The following is a 15,480-nucleotide window of genomic DNA, read 5'->3' as shown; positions in this document are numbered from 1 at the left end:
ACTCCGAACTGTCTCCTTAAAGTGTTGCAGCTAACATAACTGGCACAATTATTCTCAATTTTAAAGTCTGGAATACTTGTCCTGCTTAGCTTATTTTCCTGGACAAGATAGGTCTTTCTCTTCCCTTCTCTCTCTGGGGTAATCATTGGCTTAATTGCTTAGAGAGGAATTCCTTTTGCCTGCCTGCGTTCGTTACACCCAAATACTAATTCAGTCAGAAAATAGAAAAACAAATTGCCATGCCTTGCGTTGGAAGTCCTACGCTTTGTCTCTTAGTTGCTACACAATTCTCTTCTGCTTTAGGCCTGTTGATAGGAGATTGGGCAAGTATCTTTTTATCTCCTGAATGTTTCCGTTGCTGCCTGTTCTGGCCTTTGTTATTTTTTTGTGGATCTTTTCAGCTGCAAGAGGATGATGTTGGCTGTGGGTGCAAGTTTATGCTCATCAAGTTGCGTTCTTTTAAGTTGTATGCTAATAAATAAATAAAAAATACAGCCGCAAGCTGTACTAAACTCCTTTAATCCTGTTACAGAATTTCTTCTAACTTTTCACTGTGTTAAGAATGACCGAAAGGTTTTGATACTCAAGTTTGAGTGATTGCTGTTTTATTTTGTCCTATTCAGGTTGCTATTAAACAGATAAACCTGCAGAAACAGCCCAAGAAGGAGTTGATTATTAATGAGATCTTGGTAATGAAGGAGCTAAAGAACCCCAACATAGTCAACTTCCTGGACAGGTAAATGCAGACATCTGGCTGATTCCTTAATCCCCAAGGTTTTCAAGAGGTTATAATTTGATATACTTACACAGACATACACTTCCTGTACCTAAAGGTCTTACAAGCAAATAAATCTGTATTTAGACTGTCATCTAAGAAAAAGAAAACAGAAAAATGGGGGGGTGGGGTGGGTGGGAAGAAAAAAAAGTCAACTAGGGAATGGTCTTGATGAATCAGTAAGAAGGCATCTTCTGTCGTGAATGCAGTGCTACGTGTCATTTTGGGGATCAGCGGTGCACGAGCACAGTTGGGACAGTGCTTGTGTTGTGCATGAGAGATGTAGGGTGTTACGCTGCCTGTTTAGGTAGTAAGAAGCACACAGCTTTTCCTGTCAGCATTTACATTTCAGGCTACTTCCCAGAGATAACTTTCATTACTGTTTGTCTTGAAATGCTTATGAATTGTTTCATTGATCAGCTCTTAACAGTCCCTTTTCAGTTCTCGATTCCTTGATGGCAAACGGGCATGCTTTTCATTTTCTGTTTGTAGTTACCTCGTAGGAGATGAGTTGTTTGTGGTGATGGAGTATCTAGCTGGAGGCTCTCTAACAGATGTGGTCACAGAAACGTGTATGGATGAAGCACAGATTGCTGCTGTTTGCAGAGAGGTGAGTATTACAGTTGGTGGGTACAGGAATGAAGGTGCACTCCATTCCCCTAGGTTTTGTGGTACACTTAGGTTAGGAGTAATTGCAACAATTGCTGTTGGAGACATGGAGTTAGGAAGAGTGAATGACACTGAGAGCAGAAATCAATCTTAAAATTACAGAAAATAACAAAAGTAGTTTAACTCAGAAAATTGGGGATTTGCAAGTTGTGACACAAAAGAGCTACAGTAGTTTTTGAGCTGGGTGTTGGGGAGTGTTGGGTGATGGAGCAAATAAAGATTTTGGCTTTGGTGCCTGGGTTACCTAGTCCTGCTGACAGTCCTAACAGAAAGATATTAATAACGTGAACTCAAGTTCAGGGAAGAGCAATGAAGAAATTTAGCAGCTGGGAAGAATGTCTTTTTAATTTTGACTAATGAAGACTATTCAAAGGCACCAAAAAGAAAACTTGAGTGTTCATATATAGGTAACATAGAAAGTAGAGATGTAATCATATTTAAAAAAAAAAAAAAAAGGAAAACATCCTGAAAGCTTATGAGTGTTTTCTAGAAGGTGGAAGAGGAACTGTGTTTGATTAAAGCGTGGAAGTGGATCTGATGAAACAAGAATGGTTTAAGAAACATGTACTAAAATAAAGATGAACTTGGCGCAGACTGTCCCTTTCTCATTTTAGTAGTTTTCGTTGTGTGTGAAATCTATAGTTCTGTGACAGTTAAGCTTTCTTTATGGATTTCTCAGAGAAATAATTCTCCAGAAGACTGTAGTTGGAATAATTTTGAGATTGCAGTAAGATTTCAAATGGGAGAGTTAAAAATGTCACAACTTACCAGTAGTTTCTGCCCTGAGTCAGAATGCTGGTGTCCAGCTCAGACTTGGTTTCTTAGGGCAGAAGAAGTAATTGTATTTCTGCTGTGCAGGAGAAACTTAGGCTCTTAACCCCTCCGTTGGGCTACATCAACCTGCCATCTGCTTTTGATGACTCACCCAAAGGGAGGGGATGGGAAGCAAACTTGTACATTAACGTGTATGGACAGGCAATGGTTTCCAGAGAAACTGGAGCTGGAAGCAGAGAACCCAAAGCAGCTATTTACTGTAACAGTATTTAACTTCTCAGGAAAAAGTCTAATACTGAACTATTGTACTTCATCAAAACTCTGCTGCCCAGTATATTAGATACGCTTCGTTTGGTAAATCGGTGCCACTTTGCTAAAGCAAATGAAGACATAAAAACCTCACTAGGGACTACAGCCGTGCCAAGTTGCAAATGGTAAATGTTCTGCTGATACTGAAAGAGAAGAACCTTCTGGTTTTTTTCCCCTTTTATTCTCAAATAGCAAAAGTAAATTTCAGTATGCTTTTAGGCAGAAACTTAGTGTGAAAGGTTTTAATCTTAAAAACAAAGCAAAAACAGTATTAGTGACTTTCGTAAGATGTTTTGCAGCCTTCCCTGTAGGAGTTCTCTGTGTGTGTTGAGAAGAAAGTCTCACCAATTCCTTCTGGTGAGACTTCAGGCTAAAAATCTCTCACTTAATTCTTCTGTAGAATTTGTGGGATGTACCAAAACTAACATCTTAGAATTTTTGGGAGCATACTGGGTGACAACTGGGAGATGTGAGGACTTTGATTTAGGGGATAGCAGAGAAACTTACTCCATGGTTAAAAGGTTTTTGACCTCCTGAGATCTGGAGTGTATTTTTTAGCACAAGAGCTTCCTCTGCTGGTTATTTTAAATAATACCTGTTATATTTTTGCAGTCAGCATTGGATGAGGGTGTAAGCATTGCTTTTGCATTTGTGTTCACACGCACAAATTCTATTTCCATTATTTCCATATGCTGAATTGTTGTTTGGTGTGTTTTTTTTTCCTCTCCCATCCAGTGCTTGCAAGCACTTGAGTTCCTACATGCCAACCAGGTCATCCACCGAGACATTAAGAGTGACAATGTGCTGTTAGGAATGGATGGATCCGTTAAACTAAGTGAGTACCAGACAATTATTTCAATGTTCTGTTTTCCTTGTCCCAGTAAACTTTGACTTGAGAGTGTAACTTGGTAGAAGGAGAGTTGGCAGGGAAAGCTGAGGTGTATTTTGATAGACTGTGAGTAACAGAAATTCGTTCTGTCTTATGAAATGTATAACTCGCAGGTGGCAGGTATGAAATTCTGAGGACCCTAAGACTGAGGCTGTGAACGTGTTAGACTAGAAGGATGTTGAAGCAAACCTGTTGCCACATGAATACGTTGCTAAATATGAACTAACTGGCACCGTACAATGAAGCAAAGATGTAAATGATTGCAAGAGAAAAGTTGCAGCTAACTGCAGTTGCTTTGTTAGTCTCTTCAGGTTGTCATGCCTTTGCTTTTGACATTTTCGCTTTTTCATTAGAAGGTCACTAACAAGAAAATTATACATTATTAACCATTTGTATTGCTGTCTAGTCTTATGCTATGCCTGTACTGGGTCTCCTTTTCTTGGACTGACAGTGTAACACACTTTCATTAATACAATCATGAAATGACAAAAGAAACTACTTGCTTTTCAGGTAATTGTTATGCATGCATGGACTTGTGTACAGTAAGTCAGTTTCTGGTGTGTGTAAACTTGTGGGAATAAAAAAAACATGCGAAACCACTTGAAGAAGCTGTCGGGACTGTTGAGAGGTGCATTGTCTGTCTGACTTCTTGGTATGTAGGAATGTGCAGAGCGTGAAGTGACCAAAGAGTTAAGGGATGGTGACTTTACAGTTGGATAGGAATTTGAAATGCCATGAAAATGTATCTCGGCAATATTCCTTAGTGTAGATGGTTTGCAGTCTCATGTTGTTTATGAGATTGAGTGGGAAGAAAGATTATAAGCACCTTGATTTGCTTACCAGCATTGTTGGAGGCACTTCTTGCTTGCATAGGAAGTTTTATTTTTTGAGGGTGTGATGTGTTTGTGGACAAACTGTGTGAATTCAGAGGCTAAAGACAAGTGAATAGTTACAGTAGAAGGATGTGGCTGAGAAGAGTTAGCTGGAGAAGGCTCAAAAAAGTAAGAGCTGTCAAAGCAAAGCAGAGTGTCAAAAGGACAGGGTTAGCAGCCTGTGTAAAGAACCATCCTCCCCAGGACGCTGGGGGAGGATGAGGAGGAGGGAGAGACAGGAGAAAACAGGAGTCAGTTGTAAAGAATGGTATTGTAATCAGTGTTGAGATAAGCTCTTCTTTGGCTGTGATTATCGAGCTTCTAGCAGTCCTTTAGGGTGGAGGTTGGAAGAAGTTGCACCTTCTTTTCAAGCTCTTCCCCTTCTGTGGGAGGCTCTGGCCTGAGGGACACAGGTGACAGGAGAGGGAAGAGATACCGGTCTGCCTGTCACCACTACGCACCTACACACGCTACTGGCTGGTGGAGCTGGGTGCTGCATCTGGCCTGTCTTCTCTCTCCTTGCTGACGGCCTTGTTGGGAGGTCAGGAGACGTGCATTGGTGCTGCTTTTGGAATGAGCTGTGCTTTGAGTATGACACCTGGATAAAGGCCAGGAAGTGCTGATGAGCAACTCGGTGACTCCTGTAGGTTTGATTTTTATTTTTTTTTTTGGTTGGTTGGTTTTGTTTTGGTTTGCAGTGTTTCAGCAAGCAGGGTGGGGGTAGTTCTTTGTTAACGTGTCCTCTTGGTACAACTTCACGCTTCCATGACTGTGGCTCTTTTGTTAGCAGCGCTTGGCATAACACTTTCAAAATCGACTCAAAATTTTTAAATTCTTTCTCTCTCTCTCTTTCTCTCTCTTTCTCTCTCTCTCAAACTTAGTGTCAATGATAAGGTAATATCTGTCTCCTGCCTTAACTGTGTTCTTATTGATGCTTTACATGCCTGGGAAGTGAGAGTGCTGCAGCTGGATAAAGTAACATGATGGAACATGCATTGCTGCTGCACCTGAAGGCTATAGGAATAGGTGACTTTTCTTGTTTTCTTGCGTGTGGTTGTTCTCTTTGGTAGTTACCTTGTGGAAAGGTTTGTTTGTCTAGGCTCCTTCTGCTGCGTGGGGTAGCATGTATCTGAAGCCTCGTTTCCCTGTCTCTGTCAGCTGTAGTACATGTATTTGATAGCCAAATTGCGTGAAATGTTGAACTCGATAGCTGCACAAATCTGTTTAGCAGGGCAGAAGCCATGGTTTGTGGATTTGTTGGGGATTTTTTGGTGGGTTTTGGTGGTTTATTTTAGTTCAGACTGTATAACGTACCACGTGTAGAACACTTGCCTTCTGTGTTCTGCTTGATTAATTTTTTTTTAGCTGTTACCAGTCTGGGATTCATGAAGGAAGGACTGGACAAAATACAGTTCTTCTACAGGGTAATACTTTTGCCCCTTTTCCAGAGGACAAAAAGCCTTATCTTCATTCCATGGAATTCTGCCCTGCTTAAACACCTTCAGGTTTTGTATCTATCTTGCACATTGGATTTTGTAGTATAGAGAATGTAGTGGGGGGAGGGGGAGGAGAAACCCCCCCAAGCCCCTCTCAAGTGTAGAGGAGTAGAATATATGTGTAGTAATAGAGAAGTCTTCTAGGAAGCCCACTTACTTGGGGTGCACCAATTTAACATTTTAAAATTCTGTTATCCTACAGCCGACTTTGGTTTCTGTGCTCAGATCACCCCAGAGCAGAGCAAGCGCAGCACTATGGTTGGAACTCCCTACTGGATGGCCCCCGAGGTGGTCACACGGAAAGCGTACGGCCCTAAAGTGGATATCTGGTCACTGGGCATCATGGCCATCGAGATGGTGGAAGGAGAACCCCCGTACCTCAACGAAAACCCCCTGAGGGTAAGAAGTCCAGATGTTGCTAGAACTGTTTGCGCGTGTTTACTATATGAACATTTTCAAAAATTGTTCATTAATAGTGTACACGTTAAAAAGAAAATGAAACAAAAACCCCAATGAGCGTGAGTAGTGCAAGGAAATTCCTCCAAAGGGAGATAGCAGTCTTGAATTTGCAGTCAGCCCTACCCTGAATTTTTCTGTTTAGAAGATTCATACCTGCCTGTAACTAAAACATTGGACTTTGTAGTCAGTCTTCTGTGATGGTTTAGGGAAAGTAAATCCATTACATTATGAAAAATGCTGCTTGTGTCAGAATCTGGTATTTTCTTTGCCAAGGTAAGTATCTGTTGCCAAAAGATTTTGAAGGTTATTTTGCTACTAGCCAGAGTAGGTCATGACTGTCTATAATTGTGGCATTTTTACAGTTTTCCGTCTCGCTAGGGAGAGAAGTGGACTGCAGAGCCCTTTCTCATCTAGACTAAGGGATTACCGCTAGGCAGGTCAGTTTGGCATCTTTTAAAGATTTGGCTTGGTTATACAATATTCCTCGTTTTACAGGCTTTATATTTGATAGCAACTAATGGCACACCAGAGCTACAGAACCCTGAGAAACTGTCCCCAATATTCCGGGATTTCTTGAACCGATGTTTGGAGATGGATGTAGAGAAAAGAGGATCAGCCAAAGAACTGCTACAGGTGAGAGTCACCTTCTTCTCACAGACAGACAGAGAAGCCGTGAGTAAGGTCAGCCTGTGATAAACCATAGCATAGGCTGCACCCTTTTTTGTGTTTTCTCTGGAGTCTAGTGGGGAGGAGTTGGTAGCAACTACAGTCGTCGAAGATTGTAGTACGTACTCTGAAGTCTTTCCCTCGGTAACAAAGAACAGCGCCTTTGTTCTGCTGCTGCTAAAGCATCCAGCAGTTTACAAACTGACTGTAATAGGGACATTGAAGTGAGCAGAATGCGACTGAGAGATGTTTGAGCAGGAAACCTCTTTGTAATGAATTATTGCAAAAAGGCCTAGGCTCTTCTGGGGTGAGGAGGAGGAATGATTACTGGGCTTGAGGTGCTCTGGAGTTGTCCCTTCAGGAGCTGGGCACTGACAGCATTTGCATTGCTTTTCATACCTTGGAAAGAAAAGGGCTGGATAGGTATATGGCTTTTGCTGGCTTTTTAAACAGTCTTTCACTAATTTACTGTATTTCTCTCTTCCTGGCAGCATCCCTTCTTGAAACTGGCCAAACCTCTGTCTAGCTTGACACCACTGATCTTGGCAGCCAAAGAAGCAATGAAGAGTAACCGCTAACATTACTGCCACAGCCTTCATCCTTTTTTTGTTTGTTTGTATTTTACAAATCTTTATAATATATGACATTGTTACACCTCGGGGGGGTGGGAAGGGATTTTGGTGGGGGGGAAACGTCTGCAAAAGGGAAGAAACTGTCATCCAGAAGACACCCAAAATGAATTGTGGTGACTCTAGTGATCCCTGTCTGGGGTCCAGAAGGAACTGAGGACATTTTTATTTTTTTTTTTTTTCCTTTTTTTTCCACACAGCCCAGAAATGCCACTTACTGTGCCCAGGGTTTTAAGGGTTTTTAATGACTTCACTGTAACAACTCCCATTCATTGTACCCTTCTGGGTACTTTCAATACTTGAATGACAGATTCAAGCTTTCAGAGAGCAGTACTAATTTTGCCTGCTGGTCTCTTTCACTCTCCTCTTCCTCCCCTTTACCTGTCTAGTTTCAAATCACTCTAGTAAGCTCCCATATGACTAGATTCACGGCAAGTGTGACAATGTGAAGGTACATCTTGCCCCTCATTTCCTTTACAGATTAGCTGTCACTGTACTGTAGAATTGATAACCCGGCTACTTAAGAAATCGTAACGTGTTGAGATGTTTTTCACTTTTTAAGATGAATATGGAGAGGGGGGAAGAGTAGTATTCAGCTGTTTCTCATATGCCTGTGCTCTGGGGACTTTTAATCAAAGGTGTGGCCTCTTTGTGGAAACTTAATGATGGATCGAGTCTTTGGATGTTGGTTTATCGATATGTAGGTAGGGGTCAGATACTTTATTTATGATCAAATGATCAGCTATAGTCAGGGCAAGAAAAAATTCCAGCTGTCTTCCTGTCTGCTCTGTATTTTTTCCCTGTTAGACTTGCTGGCCAGAAGCTTGAGGGATAACGTGCTTGGTGCGGTGGGTGGTTCAAAAACATGTATTGTATCTGTGCTCTGATTTGGGCTTTGGAAGTTATGCTGGTGCCTTTGACTTTTTTATTTTACATTTCCCTTCTTTGTATCAAATACATTTTTGTATATGTTGTATTTTTTTTCCCCAAGCAAATAATGCATCAACCTATGGAGTTGTCAGTTTAAGTATTAGAGCTATTTTTTCCAGTTTTGTATGTGCTCCGTTTGTACTAATGAAATCAGAAGAACGAATAATCGGATCTGAGGACACTGAAGATACATGAGTTTTTAAATATGATTCAAAAAGAAGATTATGAACACCTGGAAATGCCAGAGCGCTGTTCTGAGAAGACGAAAGCTGAGGGGGGAGAACAGCGCTGTCAGACATTCATGGGGCTTATTTGACTGGCTCATTCAAGGTTGAGGAGACATGATGTGTCACGCTGATCCTTTCTCACTAAAGACGTTGTACCAACTAGAATGGCTGAAGTCAAACATGCAATGCAAGAAAAAGTGCCTCCCTCTGAAGGACAGTGAGCAACTTGAGCAGTTGAGTTCTTGGGGTGTTACCAGGGGCAAGTGTAGAAGAGCCTGTGCTGCGGCTTCTTCTAGTGCTACAGTCTATGCATTTCAACTTCCCCAACAGTTTAACGAAGAGCCAACTGTGGTGACAATGTGCCAAATGATTCTGTGAAAGAACAACCGTTACTTTAGTGGGATTTTACCGCGTTCCCAGTGGGGCAGGACCTGGGACAGGTAGGGTTATGGCTGCATATGGACAGAGGACCCTGAATAAAATTTTTTTTTGCACACTTTTACAAACGTTGCTGGCAGAAGATAGAAGACATTTTCAGATAATTTCAGTATTTGTATAGTGATAGAGGTAACTATGTTTTGGAGACGACTGGTAGCCAAGGTATGACAAAACCAACTTCCAGTTGAGAGCAGCTGGCCAGAACAGTGGGGGTTATTTGTGCCGATGGTGGAGGGGGAGTTGGGGCTGGGGTCTTGCAGCATCCGCTGCTGCGGCTCACTAGCTACTGGGAATTGGTGTGGTACCAACACGATGCCTTGTGCAGGGCACTACAGTAGCGCAGTACAGCTTGTATGCTACTCTTGCGTGGTAGTAAAAATTAATGTCGGGTAAATTATGTTAGCTGCTCCATCACAGGAATAAATCCCTCTAGCTCTAAGTGTAAGAATAGTTACAGTTTTAAATTCAAGGAAGTGTCTCATTCCAGGCAAGGAAACCTAGATGCATTTCCCAGGCAAAATGTATTACGAGCCACGGACACTGTACACACTGTAACGGCAATGCCCCGGGTTGGGCGCGTCTGGCTCCCTGACCAAATGAAGTAGCGAGGAAGCTTGGCTGAGAAAATAGAACTGTCATACCAATGATTCCCTCTTTGTCCATTGCTGGCAGTGGACTTTGTGAAACTCCTTGTGCCGGAGTTAAACTGGGAGCTTTTTCTTTCTTTCTTTCTTCTTTCTCTTTTTTTTTTTTTTTTTCCTCCTTATTTTTTTATGGCACAATCTAGGCAGTAAGATACCTTGCAATAAATTTAATTTTTTTAAATAGAAAACCAAGAAATCTTAAGTAATTTTAACTTATTAGTTCACTTTTCTTGGTGAATGAGAACGGTTTAAAACATGTTACAAAATTTGTCCGATTTAGTCTACTTTGGAGATGATTTCCAGACTTTCAGCCGTCTTGGCACACAAAACTTGGCCCAGTCCAGAGGTTACCAAAACATACCCCAGTGCCTGGCCGGGTGACCTGGAAGGTGCTTAGCTCTGAGGCTGAGACATGCCCATGCCCACCGCTCCCCCAGCAGCTTTGTTGTTGGACGGTGAGGTTCCTCTCCCCACTGCCAGAAATCGGGGTCGGAGATGGGGCTGGCAGAAGAGGAGAGCCGTGAGGAGGTTGCTGTGCCGTGCTTTTGTCTCGCAGTGTGGCGGGCATTGGTTTTCCAGTGACGTCAGCTGCATGTGTCTGCAGGAATAAAAAATGCAAGCCGTGTTTGGTTTTTTTCCCCTGATGGGAGCAGATCAGTGTCCTTAAGACTTGCTGCAGGGCTGTTCGACTCTGCTGTGTCACTAGGGCGGGCAGACAGAGACCAGCCAGAGTTTGTGTAGATGACAAGGGATTGCATCGGAAGGTGCTGGGATTCCTGTGTGTCTCACTTCCGTGTGCCAGCATGAGATCCTGAGTCAGGATCCAAGATGCGTGGGGTGGTATGAAGCGCACCATGCGTGGCGTGCTCGGCTGGGGGGGTGTGCAGCTGGGCATCTTGTGGCAGAGACGCAAGTGTGCAGGGAACGTGTGACTCCTGGGCTTTGCTTGTTGGTGTAGAATAAACCGGGCTCCTCATTAAAAGCAACCGTGGCGCTGGGAACGTGCACTTTGACCTGCCTTAGGTGTTAATGAGACTAATTGTAGGCTTCATCCTGGCTCTCCAGTGCAGGGAGGTGCAAAAGTGTAGCTGGAGCAGATGGGAGAGGCTGGGTCCCTTGGTCGGAGGGGTGGTGGGTGGGCTGGGGAGGAGGCAAGAGGGTTGTTAAGGGTCTCCAGCTGGGGTTAAATAATTAAATGTCTCTGGTCTGTTCTTCCCTCTGTTCCTCACGCTGTCAATGGAGATGGAAGTAGGTGCAAGCTTTCTTTTTATTTTTTTAACTGTCTTCAGATTTTAATGTTGCCTTTTGTGTAATTTAATCCCATTATGTTATTTAATTGTTACTGCAATATTAACTACTGTATTTGTTGACTTTGTTTAATAACTGTTCTTTCAGGGCTAGAAATAAACTTTTAAAAAACATTTGGGTTTTTTTCCCCCCGTTCCCCATCATGAGTTTATACCTTCTAAGACAAGACTAGCTGAAAAGAGTACATGTTTAGATGTCTTAATGAGATTAACAGAATGTATTTGTTTGTAATTAAGCTTATGAATGCTTTAATTACGATGGATATAATTTTATGCTATACTAGCCTGCCCTGTTTCTTTATAAATTTTTACTGCTCATCGGTGTCTGTACCAGCCTCGTGGTAGCTGCAGGCTTTCCTTGCTGCCACGCGCTGCTGGTGGGCGGCTGTGCCTCCTGCAGAGCTCCAGGTCACCGACGGGAGGAGAGCAGCTCTGAAACACCCTTCTCACCCAACGGGGAAGCAAGGATCCTCACCTTTCTTGCGAAGGGAGCAGAGCAAAGACCAGCCTAGTTCATCACGGTCACATCTTCCACCACCCGTTCGCTGTACGGTAGCCTTTTGGTAGTGCCTGGGGTGGGACTGATGGGCCAGTAAACTGCCATCGTGGCAATGTGATGATGTTCCGGTAACTGTTCCAAACAAGACTGCTCTATTGCACTGTGAATATCATCCAGCATTCTACATACAAACGTGTGTCTGCACAGGCTACGTGGGGAATGACCTGTCCCGATGCCCACTCCAAAGGCATGGCTCTTGGCTCTGCCCTGCCTCCGCTCATCAGCGCTGGACCAGCAGAGCCGAAGGGTCAAGGATGTAGCTCGCCTGGGACTTGGGACGAGACTGCTGGTGCCCGCTGGCTGGCTGCAGAGAGTCGCTTGTGTTTGTCATTGCAACAGTAAAAATGCTGTGGCGTGCTGGCGTGGCAGTCTAGCTACAGGAACGGACGTCTAAATGAATTTACTCTGGGGTTGAGAGCGGTTCAGTTAAGATCCGGGTCAAGTTTCCGTCTTGGTTGCGAATGTCGAGGACTCACCATGTCGTGCATTTCCCGTGTGTTATTGGGAAATTCTCTTCCCCTTTCTTGCATGTTGTACAAGCTTTGCTCATACCACTGACAAGGGAAATGAAGAAACCACTCGTCTTCAGAAGCCTTTCCAACCAGACATGAGAATGTTGTTTTGCACAAAGCACTGTCTCTTCAGGTTAATGAATTTGTTGTAGTATCTTTTGTCTTTATATATAATTGACCCTTTATGCATTTAAACCGATGTTCTCTAACACTGCATTTAAGTGATTTTGCATTTAATTTATGGGGGGGGGGGGTTGGTGGGGAAGTTGACAAGAGGAGGAAGAAGGCGCTTAGCGGAACTCCGTAGTTAGCTAGGTGTTGGTACTTGTGCTGCTGGAAGGAGAGCAGGGGTTTGGCTGAATATGGCTTGCACAAGTTGAAAGTTGCTAGTCTTTGCTTGATAAATCCTACTAAGTCTTGTGTAATCTTGCTCATCCCTTGCGTATACTTGGCCTAGACTAGAACCAAGAGCAGCTCCATCTTTTTGGATCTGTTTATTCAAGATTGGGCATTAAAACGTACTCAAGATAGTTAAGTCGGGGGCAACGATTTCTCCCTTTCGGGCCTGCTGTTTGCTTGCATGAGTTTACTGCAGAGCTGAGCACAATTATTTGGACTTCGCCAGCAACGCGCTGGTTAAAAACAGGATGGCTGAAAACTGAGCATCCTTATTTCTAATTAGTGTTTTCACAGCGGTGCCTGAAGAAAAGCATTGGGTTTCAGCACAGTTCATGGCTTGTGTGCAAGCACAGCAGTGGTCTGCAAACGCCTGCTCCCAGTTGGTTTGTTTCCCTATTTTTATAACTTGTATTTTGCTGTGAAGATTGTTTTTAATAAAAATAGCCATCTTCAGTCAGAGAGGTATGTGAAAGTGTGCTGAGCTCAGCGAAATTATTGATGTTGCCCTCCAGATGCGTGGAGGAAGCAGGTTCTTCTGAGAGCTTTTTTCCCTACTTTGAACTCCAGCCTTAAGAAGGATTTATTATTTTTTTTTTTTTTCCCTTGAGCGGGGGAAATACAAGTGAGAACAATGAGTTTCTGACTAATGTCTCTACCTGCAGTCTTGTTATGAGGGAAGTGGGCAGTGCCGATGCAGCTTTTCACGCTCGCTCCCTTACTGCAATGGTGATGCTGCTTTTTCCCCGTTCTGTTTGTCGGTCGGGGTCTGCAGGGGGAATATCTTCCAGCACAGTGTAATGTCATTTCAGATCCCATTTACCGATTGACCTGATTATTGAAACTGTGTGTAGAGGCTGATTTGATTTTTTTTTTTTTTTAATTTTTCTTTTTAATGGGATTTTCCCACTGGGAAGTTAATGATTGCTCATTCTCTTCAGGACACTGAAAGGCCACCAGACTTCTGCTTTGGAGAAGATGTATTGAGTCAGTAGAGGAGAATGGGGCTGGAATAGCAGACAGTATGTCTCAGTGCACAGATATGTCTCAATGCACAGACTCCAATTTCTGGTGTTTTCTGAAGGGCTTGTGAATGATGAATCTGGCTTGGTGTAACTGCACATCAGTGGAGAAGATGCTGATGTGACCCAGGGCATCTCCCCAGGCTGCTCGGGGGGTGGGGGTGGGGAGGGGACAATAGATAGATGCTCTTTTCCCATACTGGGTATAGAGTGACCTTTCTAGGGACAGATGTCTCCCTTGAGTTCAAGGTTTACAGAGCCAGGGATAACCCATTTTTGTTATTTTTTCCTCACAGCAAATGCTTGTTGTAAGGATTCAGGTCTTTTCACAAAGCACAATTGAGGCTGGTGCTGGGTTTCTGCTGCCTTGTGCAGCAGCTGGTGACCGGTGGCTGCTCCTGGGAAGCTCTCAGCCCACCTCCCTGCCCAGTAAAACTCACCTTAAATAACCTTACAGCTGTACTGGGCGCTGGCTAGTACCTCCTGTGGGTGAAAATAGCACGGTGGGGGGCAGCCGGGGAGGTTTGCTCAGCTTTTGTTACCCTTGGGTGGCTTAGGAGAGTAATGCATGTTTTACTTAACTGGAGATGCCACCTTGCTCCTATCCCATGGCTTAAAAAAAAAGAGAAAAAAGCAAAAAACCCAAAACATTTAAAATACCTGCATTTTAAGCAGCCCTGAAAGCAAATTTGGTTTAGAAGACAACCCAGTATTTCAGCCACAGGAAAGTGGTTTTCAGTGGGAGTATCTGACTTTTTAGTCTTGTTTCCAGAAGAGCAGCCGTGCGAAGCTGCATGGGCTCATGGAGGTGTTTTGCCGTTGCAGGGGGTGAAGGTTTGCTCCAACACGGAACGCCCAGCGCGCCCTGCCTGCCACCAGCGCTGCCACCAGCTGCTTTGGCCTCTGCCACTGGCGTTATTTAATCCCATAATTATCCTCGTAAGCAACAGCTTGCAGTTCCTCTCTCCAGCTGGTGTTAAGCATCCCACAATTACAGGATGTGCCGTGGGCATAATTACAGGCGATGGATGGGAAACCGGTTTTAAAGATCTCTGAACATTTACTTCCGAAGGCCCAATTCAAACACTTGAAAAGAAGGGAAAAGTCGGTTCCTGCGGGAAGGAAGAGATGTTGGATTTTTTCCCATTTTACCATGAGTGTCACAGTGTTTTCCCTGTCACAGCTGTGTTGGGAGGAAGGGGATGCGAATGCACTCGCTCCTTGGGCACTGGTGTGTGGCAGCTTTCCCCTGTTAAGAGTAACTAGAAATATTGGCGTCAGGGACGTTTGTTACCCCCATTTTTTGCTGATCTGTATGAACCCTGCTCAGCGGCTGAGGTGTTCTCCAGAGGGAAGCTCTGGAGATGCTCTCCAGAGGGGAGCTGGAAGAAGGCTCTGGTCTGCTCGGTTCAGCTGCTTATGGGAGCGGTTGAGCCGTGGCGTGGGGGCAGCCGTGGTGTTCCTCTGTGCAAACTGCCCGTCTGTCTCCTGCGTCCCGTGAGCCAGTGGTTCTCTTCCAAGGATCCAGGGGCATCAGCCCAATGCAAATCCCCGAATGGCTTTGTTTCTGAAGATAAAACTGAAATAATTTCTCTGCTTTTGAGAAACACAGAAGTAGGGGAGACACAAACTAATTGGAGTGTGATGTTAGGTGGTTTTTTTAGTGGTGTGTTCTGCAGTGCCATATAGCCAGCACTTTGATGCTACCAGAAGTGAATTTTCATGAGGCCAAAAATACTAATTTTATGAGTCTCTTAAAGCATGTGTCATCTTCCTTTATTTGGGCAAGGTTGGTTGCTCATTTGAGGCGAAAGATGCACACATAGCCTGTCTTCTGGAGAGGGAAACGGGTTAAAAATGGTAAAATCATGCTGTGTTTTGAGGCAGGTCAACCAAAGCCAGGGCAG

General features: G+C 43.8%; 1 protein-coding gene across 6 annotated transcripts in view; it reads left to right on the top strand.

Annotated features, from left to right (window-relative positions):
- The window catches only part of PAK2 (p21 (RAC1) activated kinase 2), a 47,796-nt gene extending 35,425 nt beyond the window's left edge, over positions 1 to 12,371 (top strand). For all 6 annotated transcript variants that reach the window (XM_056358105.1, XM_056358109.1, XM_056358106.1 and 3 more), the window contains 6 exons: positions 624 to 736; positions 1,268 to 1,385; positions 3,263 to 3,362; positions 5,987 to 6,183; positions 6,739 to 6,876; positions 7,401 to 12,371. In XM_056358105.1, coding sequence (XP_056214080.1) covers positions 624 to 736; positions 1,268 to 1,385; positions 3,263 to 3,362; positions 5,987 to 6,183; positions 6,739 to 6,876; positions 7,401 to 7,487 — 753 coding nt within the window. In that variant the 3' untranslated portion in view covers positions 7,488 to 12,371. The remainder of the gene's footprint in view (positions 1 to 623; positions 737 to 1,267; positions 1,386 to 3,262; positions 3,363 to 5,986; positions 6,184 to 6,738; positions 6,877 to 7,400) is intronic.
- Positions 12,372 to 15,480: the final 3,109 nt, after the last annotated feature.

The sequence above is a fragment of the Falco biarmicus genome, chromosome 13 (genome assembly GCF_023638135.1).
Source record: "Falco biarmicus isolate bFalBia1 chromosome 13, bFalBia1.pri, whole genome shotgun sequence".
Classification (NCBI taxonomy): domain Eukaryota; kingdom Metazoa; phylum Chordata; class Aves; order Falconiformes; family Falconidae; genus Falco; species Falco biarmicus.
This window is presented reverse-complemented; position numbering and strand designations above follow the sequence as displayed.